Source organism: Garra rufa, chromosome 2 (genome assembly GCF_049309525.1).
Source record: "Garra rufa chromosome 2, GarRuf1.0, whole genome shotgun sequence".
Lineage (NCBI taxonomy): Eukaryota > Metazoa > Chordata > Actinopteri > Cypriniformes > Cyprinidae > Garra > Garra rufa.
The window spans coordinates 31,220,331-31,237,848 of NC_133362.1; the positions used below are offsets into that span (position 1 = coordinate 31,220,331).

Below are 17,518 nucleotides of genomic sequence, written 5' to 3' on the forward strand. Positions count from 1 at the left end.
AAACCACACTTCGCCGTTTCTCCCAATCCACCCAGATCCAGGATCCTCTGAATCCTCCTCGCCTTCAGTGGAAGCTGGAGAGGATGATGAGGGTGCCACAACAAAATCAGATTCCGACTCTCCTGAGTCTGTGGTGTCAGAGGGAGAAGACGATACATCCTGCTGCTCGCTTGAGGGGTCAGGCTGCATATTCATTTCTAAAACTTTGGTACTAGTCAAGCCCTTTCTCATGTTGCAACTTGCTTGCTGCTCTTCTCACCATCAAATGACCAGCAGGTTGGCTTGCAGATGCATAAATACACTTACTATGTTTTTGTTTAGTCCACTCCGTGTAGTTCTTGAGAGCTGAGGTGCTTATTTTTATTTTCTCAGACGTATCAAGGTAAGTGCACAAGCAGGGGCGTGTTTACGCTAGGGGTGGGGGGGGGGGGGGGGGGGGGGGGTTGGGTTTGCGTGGTGGGTAATGTGCACAAGGGTCTCTCTCTCTTTCACACACACTAAGCTTTTTTTGGCACAGGCCTATCTAAAGGGTTAATGTTGTCTGTATGTAATCTAATGGGACGTGAGCCAAACTAAATAATCGAATTACACTTCAAATATTTTTTTTCAAAAGATGGTTTCCATCGTGTTAGATAGTTCTTATAATGCTGATTCATGTTCAGATGTTCGTTTTTCTTAAAAGTTCGCTTTTAGGTAGTTATTTAATGCTATAAAAACGGGGTGTGGTGTCATGATTGTGATCGTGCGATTGGGTCTGCGGGAGTTTGTACGGGATTTTGATACCGCGGCTCCGCCTACGACTCTACTGCGCAGACTCTGACTCCAAACGAATCTCTACTTATCCTTTCTACTATCGTGTGACTTCAAATACAGTAAACTTCCCATAAAATTATCAAACTTTCATAAACTATCGCTAGAAGCATGGAAAATAGTCTTCAAACATAATTTCTCTCCACATTCATGCATACTATGGAATAAGCAATTTGTGTTGTCTAAAAACAAGAGTATATTTAAAAAAGAATGGTTTGATAAAGGTATTATATTTCTTTCTGATTTATTGAACACGAATGGTGAGATTTATACTTATCAGCAATTTCTGTCTTTCTCAGGGATTGAATCCTCCTGTAGAGAATCTGGTGGTGAAAAGCATTTCCCCTAAATTGCTTTACCTTGTGAAAATACATCTCGGTTATAATTCAGCTGTCCGACAAATCCCAAATCTTGTTATTGGAGGTATTAATATTATGGATTTTAAGTGTAATAACTCACATATTAGAAAATGTCTTACTCAAGATGTCAGCTTTTACCCCAAAGCACTCATAAAGTGGAAACAATTCTTCTTCATACCTTCTATTGAGAAAATATGGTCAGCATCTAATACATTTTTACTGCCAAATAAGGTGAAGGAAATACATTAAGATATTGCATAGGTACTATCCTTGTAACACTGAAGACTTTTGGAAACAAGTATCTATCTTGGTTTTTCATATATTTTATAAAATAGTAAAAATAGATGAATCTATGATCCTTTTTTAAATTGCAATACTGGATCAGAGGAAGTTATTTTTTTCTGTAAAGAAGACCTTAATATATTTTATGACTCATTGATTAAAATTACTAGAAACAAGAAATGTATAAAAAAAACATCTCTAATATTGAAAAATGTTATTTGTAAATTGTAATGTTTTACCCTCCATGATGTATGCTTGTTATATGTATCCCCTGTTTTTGTGTTCTGTGCTGATGTTAAGTATCATTGATTGTTTTTTGAAAGAGAATAATAAAAAAAAAAATAACAATGCATCAAAGCCAATGTTGTTACTAATCTTTCACATGTCCAAGACTGTGATAAAAAGTTAAAAAAATATCCGGTCCACAATTACCTTTTATACTGACAATAAGTAATTTTGTCTGTTTTTCCCCTAATCAGTAACATAATTTAAAGAGTCAAAATCAAGTTTTTTTTTTATCAGGACTGAGCTTAACAGATTTATGCAAAAACAGTTGATACATCTTTACAGCAGTTTAATTTAGTGGATGTTTTCATCCCGAACATAACGAAAGGGTTGTAAATTTGCCCACAGTGTATTGAGTTTTTGAAAATTTTCAAAGCATTTTCCCAAAATATGTGTCAAAATAAGATTTGTCACCAAAAATCTTTCCATTTGCTGTAAAAGAGAAAGGTGTGGCCAAATTAAGACTCAACAGCACCCCATAGTGGTTGAAAACGTCCCCAACATAACATAAGGGTTCATTTATAACTAGTTAAATAGAAAACAAAAAATGATTTATTTTCTCGCACCACAGCAGGTAAACAAATAATTCAAATTCTTTTTACCTGTGGTGTGATTTAAAAAAACAACTTTGATGTACTGCTAGTTACCATTTCTGTTTGTATTTAGAAAGGTTTATCACATTGCAGTTCATTTATTTGTACCTGAAAATCTACTATTATTATAACATACTGGAACAGTAGTGTTGCTTCTTGTGAACAACTAGTCTGAAAATGAGGTAAATCTCTAAAGAAAAACTTAACTTATGTTATAAAAACATTCATAAACATTTTCTGATGTAGCTTAACACCAGCTTGAAAGCACTGCAAATTCACGTTCATTTGTAACTGACGTGCAATTCATCTAAATTAAAATATTTTAAAACATGTATTTCTACACTAATCAATATGTTGCTTATTTGAACAGTATCGGCACAAATATTGTGAGAATCTAAAGAGACACAAGATACAATTTTCATGTCAGGTTTATTTAGGTTGAAATAAATTCAGCATTATAAACCTGTTTTCCCCAACATAATGTTTCCATTCATTTTAAAATGTATCCAACATTCAGCAATGCAGATTAAACATTTAAATAAATCCTTTTAAAAAAATTCTATTATTTCATTCCTCAGTTATTATATTTCATGATATTTTTTTTTTGCACTTTCAAATTTTTCTTACAAATCTTCACTTCAATAGAAGGTGTAAACTTGCAGAAACGAACAAAAAAAAAAAAGAGAAAAACAAAACAAACAAAAACAAACAAAAACAGTAATTGAGAGGCAACACTGGAAGTGTGGGGCAGCATTTTGCTCCGAGGTAATCGGTCTTCTCTCCTGCAGCTTGACTTATCGTTACCTTCTCAGGTTCCTCTGAGCCTGCTTGAGTAAAGTGTCGAAGTCTAGTGCATCAAATTTGCCTTTTGTAGGCTGAGGCTCATACTCCCGGTTTGAATCTGAAAGCAAATAAAAAGAGACTGTAGCATCTGGAGGCTTTAACAGGAACATTTTCAAAGACTAATTAAGTGATGCACTGAAATTTCACCAACCAGAAATATAAAGCTGAAACATGTTGCACTTCACTCGTGACCAAAAATAATGCAAGAATAGCCATATGCAAGTTTAATTTGAAATGGAGAGTCTATACATTGACTGTTTTAATTTATCAACAGTGAACATGACACCCTGAACAGCATGAAGAGTTCAGTTACATAAATGTAATGATCCAACTGTTGAACTTTAATATGAGTGTGTTTCTGTAAAAAATGTTTAGTGGTGCTTTAAATGGATTGAAAACATGAAGCTAAGCTCACCAAGATCAGCATAACCGGTCTTGCAGAACTGCCTCCTGCCTCCAAAGCACAGGTCAAATGGAAGCTCATTCTGCTCTCTCAGCTTGCTTCCATTCTCAATAGCATCAAACGCATCTTTCTTACTGTAGTATGTAACAAAGCCATAGTTGTCCCTGAAATAACAAGCATGTTAGCAATATTCTTTTTCAGTGTAGACAATATATCAAATAAATACAATTTAAGGCAACCATACCCATTTTCTCTAAAGTGCACAGTACACTCCTCAATCTCTCCGAAGAATGAGAAGCGTTCCTTCAGCTCTTTACGAGTCATGCTTCCACGAATTCGTCCAACATAAACAACTCTCCGCTCCTCCTGAATATCACATTTCAATGACTATGTTAGAAATCACCAACGTGCCTTTGAGAAAAAGACTCACGTTTAATTAAAATACTCACAATTGCTTTCTCCTTGCGTCTTTTTGTCTCCTCACTGGAAGTTTGTGAATATCGGTAAGCAGATCTCTGATCAGGGCTGGCAATAAAGTCAAAACATATAAGCATTACAGTTAACTAAAACAACTATAAAAACATGTTACTTGAAATAAAATACAACAACTGAAATAAAATATAAAAAAGTAAACTATTTCAGCTAGTTGGCAAGGTACACTACCAGTAAAAAGTTTTTGAACAAAGATTGTTTTTAAATTAGTATCTTTTGCTCACCAAGCCTGCATTTATTTGATCCAAAGTACAGCAAAAACAGTACAATTTTTACTATTTAAAATAACTTTTCTATTCGAAAATTTTTAAAATGCTATGTATTCCTGTGATTTTAAAGCAAATTTTTTTGTATCATTACTCCAGTCTTCAGTGTCACATGATCCTTTAAATATTCTGATTTGCTGCTAAAATTTCTTCTTTATGTTGAGAACAACTGAGAAGAATTTTATCAGGTTTCTTTAAATAAAAAGTCCAGAAAAACAGAATTTATCTGAAATGAAAATATTTTGTAACATTATTAATCACTTTTGATCAATTTAAAGCATCTTTGCTAAATAAAAGTATTAATATCTATAATTTTTTTTCCCAAAAATATACTGACTCCAAGGTTTTGAATGGTATAGTGTATAGCTTCTTAATCAGCTTCATATTTAAGATAAATGCTGATGTTTGGATCTTTCTATTCAAAAAAATCCTAAAAAAAAATAATAATAATAATTTTCTACTAAAGTAACACTGAAAAGTGACAAATTCTCACCTTCTATTACTCTTCCAACGCTGATGTCCATTTGAATCAGAAGAGCGGGATCTGGATCGTGAGCGGCTGCGGCTCCAGGATCCAGAGCGTGAGCTTGAATACGAGTACCGCCGCCTGCGGGGTGGGGAAAACGACCTGGAGCTGGATCGGGAACGAGACCTAGATGATGAACTGGATCTGCTGCTCGAGTCACGAGACCTGTATCTGTAAAATGTAAAAATACATATTTGCCAACATCCTCTAGAATAATGTGCTTTTTAAAATTCCTTTTCTAATTATTATAAACGTGTACAACCATATCAAAGCTGACCTTTTTGTAGGTGGTGAACGTGATCTGGAGGAGGAGGAGCTGGATTCTGAGCTGCTAGAGGATCGGGCTCTGTATCTTCGTTTCGAGCGGCCTCTGTCCTCTTGGTGCGGTCTAAAGGAATGCTCAGAGTAGTTCACAGATTTCTGCTGGTTGCATTTTGCTTCACTCAGTAAAGAGCTTTCAGAGTCAGGCCTGTTTGGAGAGGCGTCTGGAGTTTCCAATGCAGAGCTATTTAATGCACACCTCCTATCTGCAGAAGGTTGTTCAGAAGGAGTTTCTTCTGTAACTAAAGGAGTTGATGAAGCTTTGGAGATGGTGTTCTGGACTGGCTTGTTGGGCACCAGCTCAACTGTCTTGATAACAATGCTAGGCTGTTGTTTGACATTCCACCGACTGCCAACTTCATTTTGACTGGGATCTTTTGGAGGGAGGCAGTAGTCATGGTCAAGGGAGAAAGGCTGAACCTGTCCAGTGGTAGTAGGGGTCTGAGGTTTGCCGCGCAGCTTATTTGAAGGTAGTGGTCTTGCCTCTATCTGAATGGCCTTGTTAGGAGATGGTTTAAGCACCTCTGACTTCTTGGTTTTCCCCAGTAGTGAAACTGGTGCAATAGGCTTCCACATCTGGTGTGGAGGTGTAGCAGGAGGTGTAAGACCTATGGGAAGAGTCAGGTGAATGGACTTTTATTTAAAGAAATGATAAAGGCTCGAAACACCAGTTTTGATATAGAGTGGCCCCAAAACTGATTTGCATTTAAATTAATTTGTTTACATTATATAAGAAGTACAAACAATGTGCCATTTATTTTAAATAAACAAGCTTTCTATTCATCAGGTAATCCTCAAAAGTAAAATGTATCATAGCTTCCACAAAAATATTAAGCAGTTGTTTTTAAAATTACTGGAGCACCAAATCAGAATATTAGAACGATATCTGAAGGAACATGTGACACTAAAGACTAAAAGTAATGGCTACTGAAAATCCAGCTTTGCCATCACAGGAATATTACATCTGATAAAATATGAAAAGAAAGGTTATTTTAAATTGTAACATTTTGCTAACAATATATACTGCCATTCAATAGTTTGGGGATCAGTAAGTCTTTTAATGTTATTAACCCTAATACCGTATTCACTTTACAGCCCTTAATCCCGTGTTTGTGGACAAATGTGGGCACAGAGGTCTCAGGTGTGATCAAAAAATTTGTGTTCAATAAATGTTATATCACTATCTTCGATAAAATAAAATCTATCAATTTATGGTGTTTTTTTTTATTTTGGGGGTATTTTTGAATTTATTTACCTCTAAAAGTACCATATTTTTTATGTAAATAATGCTTATTTTTATGTTATATTTAATATTTAATTATCTTAATTTAAAAAATCATTCCAGTAAGTTCAGAGAGTTAAAACCTAAAGATGAAGTGACTTTGGTGACATCTGGTGTCTTATGTTAGTATAAAATTAACAAAAAAACAATAATATCAATAACCACTAGATGGCTGCAGTACTGAATTGCTGCATATAGGTTGAACTCTATGAACCACTGTTATGATGAATTTGACCTCTTAATTTTTTTTTACTTTATCACAACTTAAAATTGTAATTTTAATAAATATATATCTGTGTTAGGTGAGACTATACAAAGATGCCAAAATATGCTTAGATATATATGACCATGCTATAAGGAAAAGACAAAGTAGTAAATCATTATTTATTTATTTGAAACAAAGAACATCAAATTTCAATAACTCAAACTAATTGGTGCCAATTCCTGGGTCTTTATGTTTGTATGAGTGAGTGAGTTTTTATAAAAAAAAAAAAAAAAAAAAAAAAAAAATTCCAGCTCTGTTATAGGCTCATTGAATGCATTGTTTGTTTGTGTTTGTGTGTGTGTGTGCGTGTGTGTGTGTGTGTGTGTGTGTGTGTGTGTGTGTGTGTGAGTGTGAGTTGTTGCCATGTTGAGAAGGTTGTACAGGATCACCCCTTCATTTTTGTGTATGTAATATATGCGTTGTATTGGATCTACTGATTTTTATTTGACAAAAATAAAAAAAAATTCTCTGAATTGCAGTTTTTCCCATTCATTCCTATGGGTGCCCATTTTTGTCCACGAATACGGGATTAAGGAGTTTTTTTTTTTCACCCACTTAACATTGTAGAATCGAGTCTTTTTTTTTTTTGCGTGTTCAGGTGGCAAACTTAGGAAAAGTCACCAAGTCTTGTACCACTCAGATCAAGGGAAGTATTTTTAAAAAATTAATTAAAATTATTTTGCCCACATTTGTCCAGCTTACGGTATGAGGGTTAAAGAAGTCTCTTGTGCTCAACGTTCAATTTATTTGATAATGAATACAGAAAAAAGGAATATTATGAAATATTGCAATTTAAAATAAGTTTTCTGTTTTATTATACTTTCAAATGTAATTCATTTCTGTGATGCAAAGCTGAATTTTCATCAGCCATTACTTCAGAAATTATTCAGTATGCTGATTTATATTCAATGTTGGAAACAGTTGTGCTGCTTAATTTTTGGAACCTGTAATACTTTCAGGATTCTAAAAGAACAGCATTTCTATTCAAAATAGAAATCTTTTCTAACAATACAAGTCTTTACCATCACTTTTTATCAATTTAACACATCCTTAATGAATAAAAGTATTTATTTTTCAAAGAAGGAAAGAAGTTTTTTTTTTTTTTTTTACCGATCCCAAACTTTAAATGGTAGTTTATATTGTTACAAAAGATTTCTATTTTAAATAAATGCTGTTCTTTTAAACATTTTATTGATCAAATAATCCTGAAAAAAAGGCATCACAGGTTCCAAAAAAAATATTAAAATCACCACAACTGTTTCCAACATTGATAAATCAGCATATTTCTGAAGGATCATGTGACACTGAATACTGGAGTAATTATGCTGAAAATTCAGGTTTGCATCACAGAAACAAATTCTATTTAAGTACATTCAAATAGAATACCACTATTTTTAATTGCAACAATATTTTACAATATTAATGTTTTTTTCTGTATTTTTAATCAAATAAGCGCAGCCTTAATGAGCAGAATAGATTTCTTTAAAAACATTTTTTTTTTTTAAATCTTACTCATCCTAAACTTTTGAGTAGCAGTGTATGCGTTTAGTTATATTACTTAGTTGTACTTACAACAACATCTAGTTTTGCACAAAACACCCAATAATTATTAAAAAAAAAAAAAAAAAAAAAAAAAAAAAACACCTTACCTGCTGTGCTTCCCAGGTCATGGTTGCGTGTTTTCTCCATGGCCTTAGTCTCCACCTGCTCATAACTGAATTCAAAACAAAAATATATAAAAATAAAATCAGCAGTGACAACAATGTCAAAAACACTGAATTACTGATGCTGTTAAAACACTGTTCAGACTAACACAAGCTATGCTTATGTTTGTCTCCATCCACCTTCACATTCTGAAGCCATGATAAGGGGCTTCATTTGTTTCGGTAGGTCTTGGTGAAAAGTAGCCTAGGGCCACGCGCACACAAACACGGAGTTTGGTGCGAGAGCAGCGCAAGGGCTGTAGGGTAACTCCATAACTTCGCCTCATGATACTCACCTGGAGTTTCCTACAGCAGCTGCTCTACCACAGACCTCCGGTACACTCTGCTCTTCTTTGGCTGGAAAGAAAAAGTAAGGTTGTGAATGACCAAATACAAGAGGCAAAGATGGGGCAGACCCTTAAAATAACCGAAACAATCAGACTGTCCAGCATCTAGCCAGTCACAAGCAGATAAAATGTATTGTGATACTTCATCCACATTTTTCCTTCTATAGTGAAATAACGAGAAAAATCACAATGTGCAGCAAACGGTAAAACTTTTCTACAAACCAGTGAGCTCAAAATTAAGATAATACATTGAAAAAATATTGTTAGACACACCAATTTGCAATATCAAGCAGCTAAACAAGCTGTTTTGTACAGCTAAAAATACCTGGATGCCAATGAGACCAGAAGCCACACCCATAAAATGTACAAATTGCCACGCCCACTCTTACAGGAAGGAAATAAAGTGAATAAAATGCACTGGATTTGCCCCCTCAACAGCTGAGAAACAGCAGACTAAAGATAAATGCTTGTTTAATGGGTACACATCGTTTTAGCCCCTGCATGTCCACAGACAAAGACAGCCAACTGGTTTTAAAATGATTTTGTTAACAGGGCAGAATTCCAGCAGTTCAATGAGCATGAGCACATAGCAGCTGTTTTCATTGAAGCCACACCCTCTCTTAAAGGAACAGAACCAATTCTTTAGATACAGGAAAAATAAGGTGGATACACAACTACGCTATTAATAAACGTTAATATCATGCAAGAGTGGACGCGGCCATTTTAAAATTTTATAGGTCTAGCTTCCGGTCTCATCCGCATCCAGCTATTTTTAGCTGTACAAAACAGCTAGATTAGCTGCTCGATATTGCAAATTGGTCTGTCTTACCATGTTATTTTAATGTATTATCTTAATTACGAGCACACTGGTTTGTAGTGCAAACAGTTTTGCCATTTACTGCACATTGTTATTCATCATGTTATTATTTTCCTATAGTGGCTAATGAACCCAAGACTCGCCTATAGGCTTACTACTTCCGCATTGAAAAATAAGGTGAATAAATCACAGCTCATAAAGACATACGTTCACATGACCAACTTGAAAATGAGCAAATTCTGTGAGGTAAATTTCTCAAGCGACACTAATGATCACACAGATTTCCACTGGAAAGACTTAAAATATATTCAATCTACATAACTTTTCTACTAATATAGTTCTATGTGACTTGTGCAGTTGTTGTAAAACGATAAAACAATAACCATTCAGGTTCAACAAGAACTGCAGGAAAAGGAAACAAACCTTCACCTCATTTAAACCAAACACTTGTTATGTCAAGATAAAAAGAACATTTTATGATAAGGTAATCTAACTACTGAGTCATGTCTAATTGTGAACTATGTACTTACAATCTGTGCTTGACCTGGCAACATGGATACAAATTCTTTCATTCCAGGAATGGCAGCTTTTTCCAAGCTCAAAATGTTAACGTGGCCTAGTTGCTTACAAACGAATGGTCTGCATTCTAAAGATGGCAGTATGGGTGTACGTGTTGACTAAGAGGGCACTGGTTTCCAAAGAAAGCTCTGCTGTGCTCAGCATTAACATCCTTCAAATAGTCAGCTTGACTTGTAGCGTGATTTTAACAACTCACATTGGTAAACAAATACTTTCAGAGTAAGAGCTCAGAGATAATATCACTTACACTGAGACTCCTCAAACTGCTCCAGAAGGCTAGTAAGATCAGCAGCTTCAATACCTATTAAAAAAACAAGTTCGTTATAAACCAACCCAGAGAAAGTATTACCTAACAACATATGAACAACTGCTCACCAATTTCACTTGTGAAGGACTCAATCAGCTCAACGGTGGTGTTCTTCGGTTTGGGGATCTCAGAGGAAGCCATCCTCATCTGCTCTGCCAGTTCAACAACTCTGGCCTGAACTTGAGCCGAGAAAAACGGCTGAGCAGCTATTGGTGCAACATGAGGCTGTGACCGTGAGGTCAGCTTTTTAGAATTAGTTGGCAGGGTGTTTTTGGCTTGATCAGACACGGGGGGCAAAACAACCTGCTCGGGCTCTCTCTTTGCAGGCACAGCAGCACTAGGTTTATGAGAGCTCTGAACTTGTGTAGTGATCACCTGAGGCTTTGTGGGAGCAGCATTGAGGTTCTCATGTAAACATTCCTTTTGACTCTGTGCATTAAGACCTTGAGAGCCTCCAGATGTAGTAGGAGGCACCTCAGCCACATGTTTGACTGGGGCAGAGGTCTCAGTAGGAATAGTGTTTTGTGGCATGCTGGGTGCGGGTAATTTCTGGGGTGAGGGATGGACTGATTGGGGTGAACTTTTAGATGTTTCTGAAGGTGGAGGGGTTGGTTTAGAAGTTGCAGGTTTCTTAGAGGAAGCCATCAGTGAAGCCGGTGGGGTGAGCAAGGCTTCAGGCGTTGGGGGAGCAGCGGGACCTCTTGGGTGCCACGCAGGCATGATTTCAGATGCAGCATCTTTTTTAACAGGAGTATGCATGGTTTTACGTGGATCTCTGATATTGGGTTCTGGCAGGCAGGGTATTGGAGGAAGCTCCTTGGGCGGTTCAGGCAACTTGGGCCATTTAGTGCTGTAATCCTCCGTTTTGTCCACCGGGTCTGGTTTTTTCTGCTGGCGGAGGAGACGGTATTGCTGTAAACTGAGAGATTTAGGCTTAGTTTCATTATGCTGACAAACAGAAGGCTCTTGTTTTGAAGATGGCTCTTCCTCCACAGACTTTTCAAGAGGTTTGTTCTCTGGCTGCGAGTCTATGATTTTTACTTCAGCTTGAGGGGATTTAATATGCTCCTTCTCAACCTGCGGTTTAAGGCTCTGCAACTCTGCTGGACGATCAAGTTTATTTTTCTTGGGCACTGCTGATGAGAGCACAGGTGAGAAAGTCACCTTTTTCTTCTTTTGTTCTTCTTGGAGTTTCTTCTGTGGCTCTTCTTTAGCTCTTGAGCTTCTCAAAACTCTCTGTTCAGCCTCAGGGGCTTCATGTTTACGTTTCTTTTTCCCTTTACGTACCTTGACAATCTCTTTCTCCTCCTCCACAAGAGATATTTTAGAAGGAGGTAGGACTTTTTCAGCATTGTCTTCAGGCTTTGGTTCTGGCTCATCTATGCTCTTCTCTGGTACTCGTTGTTCACCTTCTGCAGAGTCTGCCTTAGATAGAGGGATGCTGAGATCTGGGATTGCCAGGATGGGCTCTCCATGCTCTCCTTGATCAACCACTTCTAGCACAAGGCCCCTTTCAGGCAGAAGATGCTCTTGTCCCTCTTCTCCTTCCAAACATAATGTCATGCAATAAGGGTGCATGTGTTTTACTAAATCACTAAGAGTGACGGGCATACTCTCTCCATCCTGCTCTAAGGACACAGGAAGGCACCAGTCAAATTCATCCAGTGATGACAAATCAATATTGGCTATAGGGGTTGAAAAACTAGTGTCTCCTTCTTCCTCCTCTTCTCCTTCACTGTTCTGTTGGGATACTCTATGCATTCGTGGGAGACTCTATAAAACAAAAACGTAAGTCTTACATTATGCCTATAAAGTTAGGAATTAAAAGAAGTTTTGGTTGCTTATGCATGTGGGAACACAACACATTGCAATCATTTTCACAAACTTGTAATGAAGTGCTCGTTAACTGGATGTTGTCAACAAAAGAAGCTTTATTTCCCCATGTGGCTTTTCACCATAATACAAGATGGTTAAACATTTGAAAATGAAGAATTTAATTGTATTTTGCAGTTTTTTGTATAGTCAATGATTTTCTTTAAAAAGTATCAAATAATTATTAATGACATGAATATTATTATTAACAATAATATCCCAAATTGTGTAGCCCCAGTTAAAACCTATTGTGCTCCCATTTTAAACGCATTAAAAATTAAATCTAATGATGCATTATATACTTTGTTGTTTTTCAAATTGAAGAAAGACTTAAGAACTTAAATACCTTCCCAGGAAATTGTCTCGTATGAATCATTGACTCTGGAGGAGACCGCGTAAGGAACTTTCTCAGCTAGAGTGGAAAAAAGAAAATTGTTATCTGAAAATGAATTGAGCTGTCCCTGACATGCTTAGACAGGTGAAGAGCAGCTAAAGACTCACCGGTGAGTGTTCCTGACCCTTCTGCCCTGAGAACAGCTCTGAATCTGGCAGAGTGTCAAAAGGGGACAGGCTTTCATCATCAACATTGTCAAGTATTTCAGTGAGAGCTGTGAGCAGCGTCGCTTCACTTTCCTCATCAAGATGACTTTTAACCTGAAACAGAGGTTATATATCAAAATATCAAAATCTCTGCATACAATAATATCTTTAAATGAAGTCCACAATATGATATTGCGAAAAAAAAAAGAAATGAAGATCTGGAAAAAAACAAGCAAACATTTTGAAGTTAAACTATTATATCTAATGCACTTTGAGAGTTCAAATTTAAGAGCTCTAACCCATGTTCTTAACTAAGAAAATTGAAGTAAAAAAAAAAAAAAAAAAAAAAAAAAAAATCAGTGAATTGAACCTGAACTTTTAAAGGGGACTCAACCCTCTTTTTATTTGTGGTATACTGTCTGAGTCTAAATTACATTCACACTAGTGTTTTAGGAAGCCAAACTAATTTGAATATAATATAAATAACAATTTTAATATTATTGTTATTTCTATGACAGTAATAGCCTATAATATTTCATAGGTACATTATTTTTGGTTTGCACTACAGTTGGGAAATTGCAATGTTTTTTTCCTAATTTCTACACTTGAAAGAAATATTTTGACTTTGGACTGCAGTAACGCTAACCACTTAAAACCACTAGCTGTCAGCAATTCTTACTGCACTTTTAACCTTTTATTTTGACGGGAATGGCAGTAGAGCTTGACTTAAAACTCACTACAAATCTAGTGAAATGCTGTAATCATCTGCCACAAAAATAAAGCATAACTGGTGGCTGTTGCTTTCCCAGAGGTGCGCTAAACTCACAGCACATGCAATAAATGAGTTCACTGCATTCATTCACTGTGAACTTAGCAGTTCTGAGGCACGGAAAACACCGGATCGCGAGCTGATCGCCTGAACAAAGTGCGCTTCACTTTGAAATTCGCAGCAAAAACAGACTTGACGAAGGAATTAAGTAGGGATGCACCGATACGAATCGGCCGATCATGCTTGCGCATTTGTCAGTAAAGCTGGTTCTGTAATCAGCGGTAAATGCCATCAGGTGCGTGATTTCACGTTGAGCCGTATATACTACACACAGCCGTTGTTTACCGACGAGCTGCGCAAATCAATGTTCATTATCAGTGTGAATGTGCGCAGCTCCTCAGTGAACAACGGCTGTGTGTAGTATATACGGCTCAACGTGAAATCACGCACCTGATGGCATTTACCGCTGATTACAGAACCGGCTTTACTGACAAAACGCGCAAGTGATCGGCCGATACGGATCGGTGCATCCCTAGAATTAAGCCATATTGTGTTTTCAGTTTTAGTTTGTTTGACAGATACTGTGCCAAGCATAATGGCCCAAAAGACACCTTTAAAGACCTTTTATGTTAGAATAAGAAGTTTAAATAAATTTTAAAAACTTTTTGCTCTGAAGACCTATCGCTTCATATTTTCATGTGACCACGATGATGTCAAGACACCACAGTATTGATAATACTGTTACATCCCTGCAATTTAGAAATTACAATGAACAAAACAAAACAAAACGTTGCATTGAAAGCAATTCATGCAATGAACAAGCCTTCTGTTGACAGTTTATAAAAGGCTTACTTCTCCAGTGGGGCTGTCTTCAAAAATGGACAAAATAGAAGGATCCAGGCAGCCTTGTAAAGCCTCCAGCGCATCTCCATTGTTAAGGCCAGGATATTCCAGACTGGCAGTGAAGCTTTCCTGAAGCATCTCCACCTGCAAGACAAAGATAAACAGGTTACAGCTGTGACTGTCTTTTCTTCTCTATTGTGATGTAAATCTTAGTGAATTGACATTTTTTTATTTAGATGTAGACTTCCACCCCCGGTTTCACAGACAAAGCTTAAGCCTAGTCCCAGACTAAACTGCAAGTCTGAGCTGTTTCAACTGAAAGAAACTTGCACTGACTGATCCTAAAATATATCAGTGCCTTTGTTTTGTCTCAAGATGCACACCAATAATGTTTTATTCTAACTCACATTTATAAAAAATACTTGAATGTCTTAATTGAACTATGACTTAATCCTGGCTTAGTCTAAACCCTGTCTGTGAAACCAGGCCCCAATGTTTAGCTTGGCTTAAGCTATCAGTAATAAAAACTAGTAATATAAATTAGTTTACTGGACAGCATTGCTGATGCGACACAACTTAAGTATTCATATTTATATTTGAGATACTTTGAGAATTAATATGCATCTAACAGTGGTGCCCAAACTCTGTCCTGGAGGGCTGGTGTCCTGCAGAGTTTAGCTCTAACTTGCCTCAACACACCTGCGGGAAGTTTCTAGTATGCCTAGTAAGAGCTTGTTTAGCTGGTTCAGGTGTGCTTAACTGGGGATTGAGCTAAACTCCGCAGAACAGCAGTCCTCCAAAACCGAGTCTGGGCACCCCTGGTCTTAAACCATAAATCACTACAAGGTGGCGTATGCATTAGGTGTAGCTGTAAACAAGGTTAATCTTCCTGCATTAAAAAAAAAAGACATTGTAAAACAATGTAGGGCTAATTTGTAAAAGCAATGCTTGCATGGGCTGTCCTGCAGCAGCTCATGTTGTTTTCAGTTTAGGTTTTAATACAGCTCAAAGAACTCAGCTCAGAGAAATGCTGTTGATGTTCAACTCCCTTTGTAGGAATCGTTTTAATATTCTCATGAACTTGAAAACAAAACAATTTGAGAAAATTATCATAGACCTAAATTTGAAATAGTGTTAAACACGAGAAATACTAAGTGTAAGCATATTCAGTTTATAAATTAGTTCATCCGAATTACAACCACGTGTTGCGCACATCGCGTCATTCTGCCGCAGTGCATTACTGGGCAAACCCAAACCGGCACACTTCAAAACACGCCTTGCTACCACAAATACTGCATGTTACTTTCTTAAAAGCGGTCATAAGTCCAGGTTAATTCTAATAAAACGCTTTCGTTTAAAAACCTAAACAGGGGCAGAATGAAAGGCTGCTGTCAGTAATAAAAACACGGCCCAACAGCACTGACCCACGCATACCTGCACCACGTGCTGGACAGCAAATCAACGCAAACCGCAATGGACCACATGGGGCTAACTTTGTTATTCACAGTCACGACAAAGCTAAATATTAAATTAAAAGATGACAAATGCAACCAAACACAGCAGAAACACTAACTGGATATGCTATGATGAAAAACAATGTAGCCTAAGTGACAGATGACATCTATTGAAATACCAATCCTGCTATGTAATTTTAACTTTACCAGGCCTGATGTAACGTTACTAAAATAATAATTACAGTTTGCGTTAAATGTTTAAGATAAAGCATTACGACCACTCATGCATACAAATGCTGGGAGTTTCATTCTTAAAATGACTGAACCACGTGGGGGTGAGTCACTCGAATATGTAACAAACAACAAAAAGCCATATCTGATCAATAAAGGAATATCTGTATTAAAGAGTCACTAAAACATAATGTCAAAATACATATGCATTAAATAAAACAGCATTCTTCTTTAGATCTGACATGTTCATTCCTGGTTACAGGCTAATCATCACCATATTAAATCCCAAAACAATGCACTTATGCCTTATAAAATGCAAAACTGTATTTTTTTTAACATAAAGAACATGTGAATCAAATACGTAGTCGAATCACTGGTGATAGAGTATATATATATGATAAAGTAAGCTCATAAGAATGCAGAAGCATGGCAGCTTCAGCTAGCAGGACCAAACTTGTGCATTCACACCTTGACATGCGACTTCATTATAGATACGCAAGAAATCTAACAACATTCGTAAAGTGATAAATGTTTATTTTCCCGCGACTATTCCTTAAATAAGCTCACATGTGGCAGGGAGAACTGCAAAAGCTATCTCACCATCACCATCCACGTGTCACAAAGTCCTGCACTTCATCAAGTATTTGCTTCGAATATTTGTCACAGTGATAAATATTAACAATTTCATTCTGCTGCAGCACTATATAAGTATCAATATATGCTGTTCTTACCTCGTCAAGGTTCACCGGTGTGAAAATCTGAGTATTACAGGCTTTTAACATCTCCTCGCCTGTTCCCCACCGCGCCGCCATCTTACAACTCCTCAACTGTGAGGAAAAAACGTGAATCAACTGCAAGCGCAGCAGCCGGCTACAAGCCACGTGCTATTTGCGTTCCCGGCAACTGAACGTGTTTAGTCCCGCCCACATCATGCGTCATTGGACCTTGCGCACTAGTTTCTTTGGGAATGAGGTAAGTAGTACAACTTTTCTCTTTTCTTGTTTCTTTGTTATTTATCGTCGTATATTATATAAACGTTTGTTCGGTATAACAAAAATGGAGAATTGTGTTTTAAATGAGTGTATTTGATGTGTTATGTTTTATTTTGAACACAATGTTTATTCACTTTGGAAAAATATGGGACTTTTTTGAATCATTTTTTACTATGTAAGATACCATCCATTTCTAGATTTCTCTGAACCTAGAAATCATGAAGAAAGTGTCACATTTTAAAATGGTTGCAACATGTAGAAAGAATACGTTGGCATACTTTGACCCATCACAATTATCCTCCTGTATTCATTTTATAAACACTATAAAATATAGACG

General features: G+C 36.7%; 1 protein-coding gene across 1 annotated transcript; it reads right to left on the reverse strand.

Moving 5' to 3' along the window:
- Positions 1-2,741: 2,741 nt before the first annotated feature.
- Positions 2,742-17,011, reverse strand: pprc1 (PPARG related coactivator 1). The gene is made up of 14 exons (XM_073835095.1): positions 16,921-17,011; positions 14,514-14,648; positions 12,854-13,006; positions 12,699-12,764; positions 10,549-12,253; positions 10,421-10,474; positions 8,727-8,787; positions 8,377-8,441; positions 5,137-5,788; positions 4,827-5,030; positions 4,025-4,100; positions 3,820-3,941; positions 3,588-3,739; positions 2,742-3,230 (listed from the first exon to the last, which is right to left on the reverse strand). The coding sequence occupies exons 1-14, from the start codon at positions 16,999-17,001 to the stop codon at positions 3,130-3,132; spliced, it is 3,627 nt and encodes a 1,208-aa protein (XP_073691196.1). The 5' UTR covers positions 17,002-17,011; the 3' UTR covers positions 2,742-3,129.
- Positions 17,012-17,518: the final 507 nt, after the last annotated feature.

Bases quoted from the DNA above. Each gene is read 5' to 3' on its own strand.
- pprc1 (XM_073835095.1), bottom strand. From the start codon at position 17,001: ATGGCGGCGCGGTGGGGAACAGGCGAGGAGATGTTAAAAGCCTGTAAT. The intron at 5,031-5,136 runs GTCAGCTTTGAT...TACATTTTACAG, and splicing joins CGTTCACCACCTACAAAAAG to ATACAGGTCTCGTGACTCGA. The intron at 3,231-3,587 runs GTGAGCTTAGCT...ATTTGCTTTCAG, and splicing joins GACCGGTTATGCTGATCTTG to ATTCAAACCGGGAGTATGAG.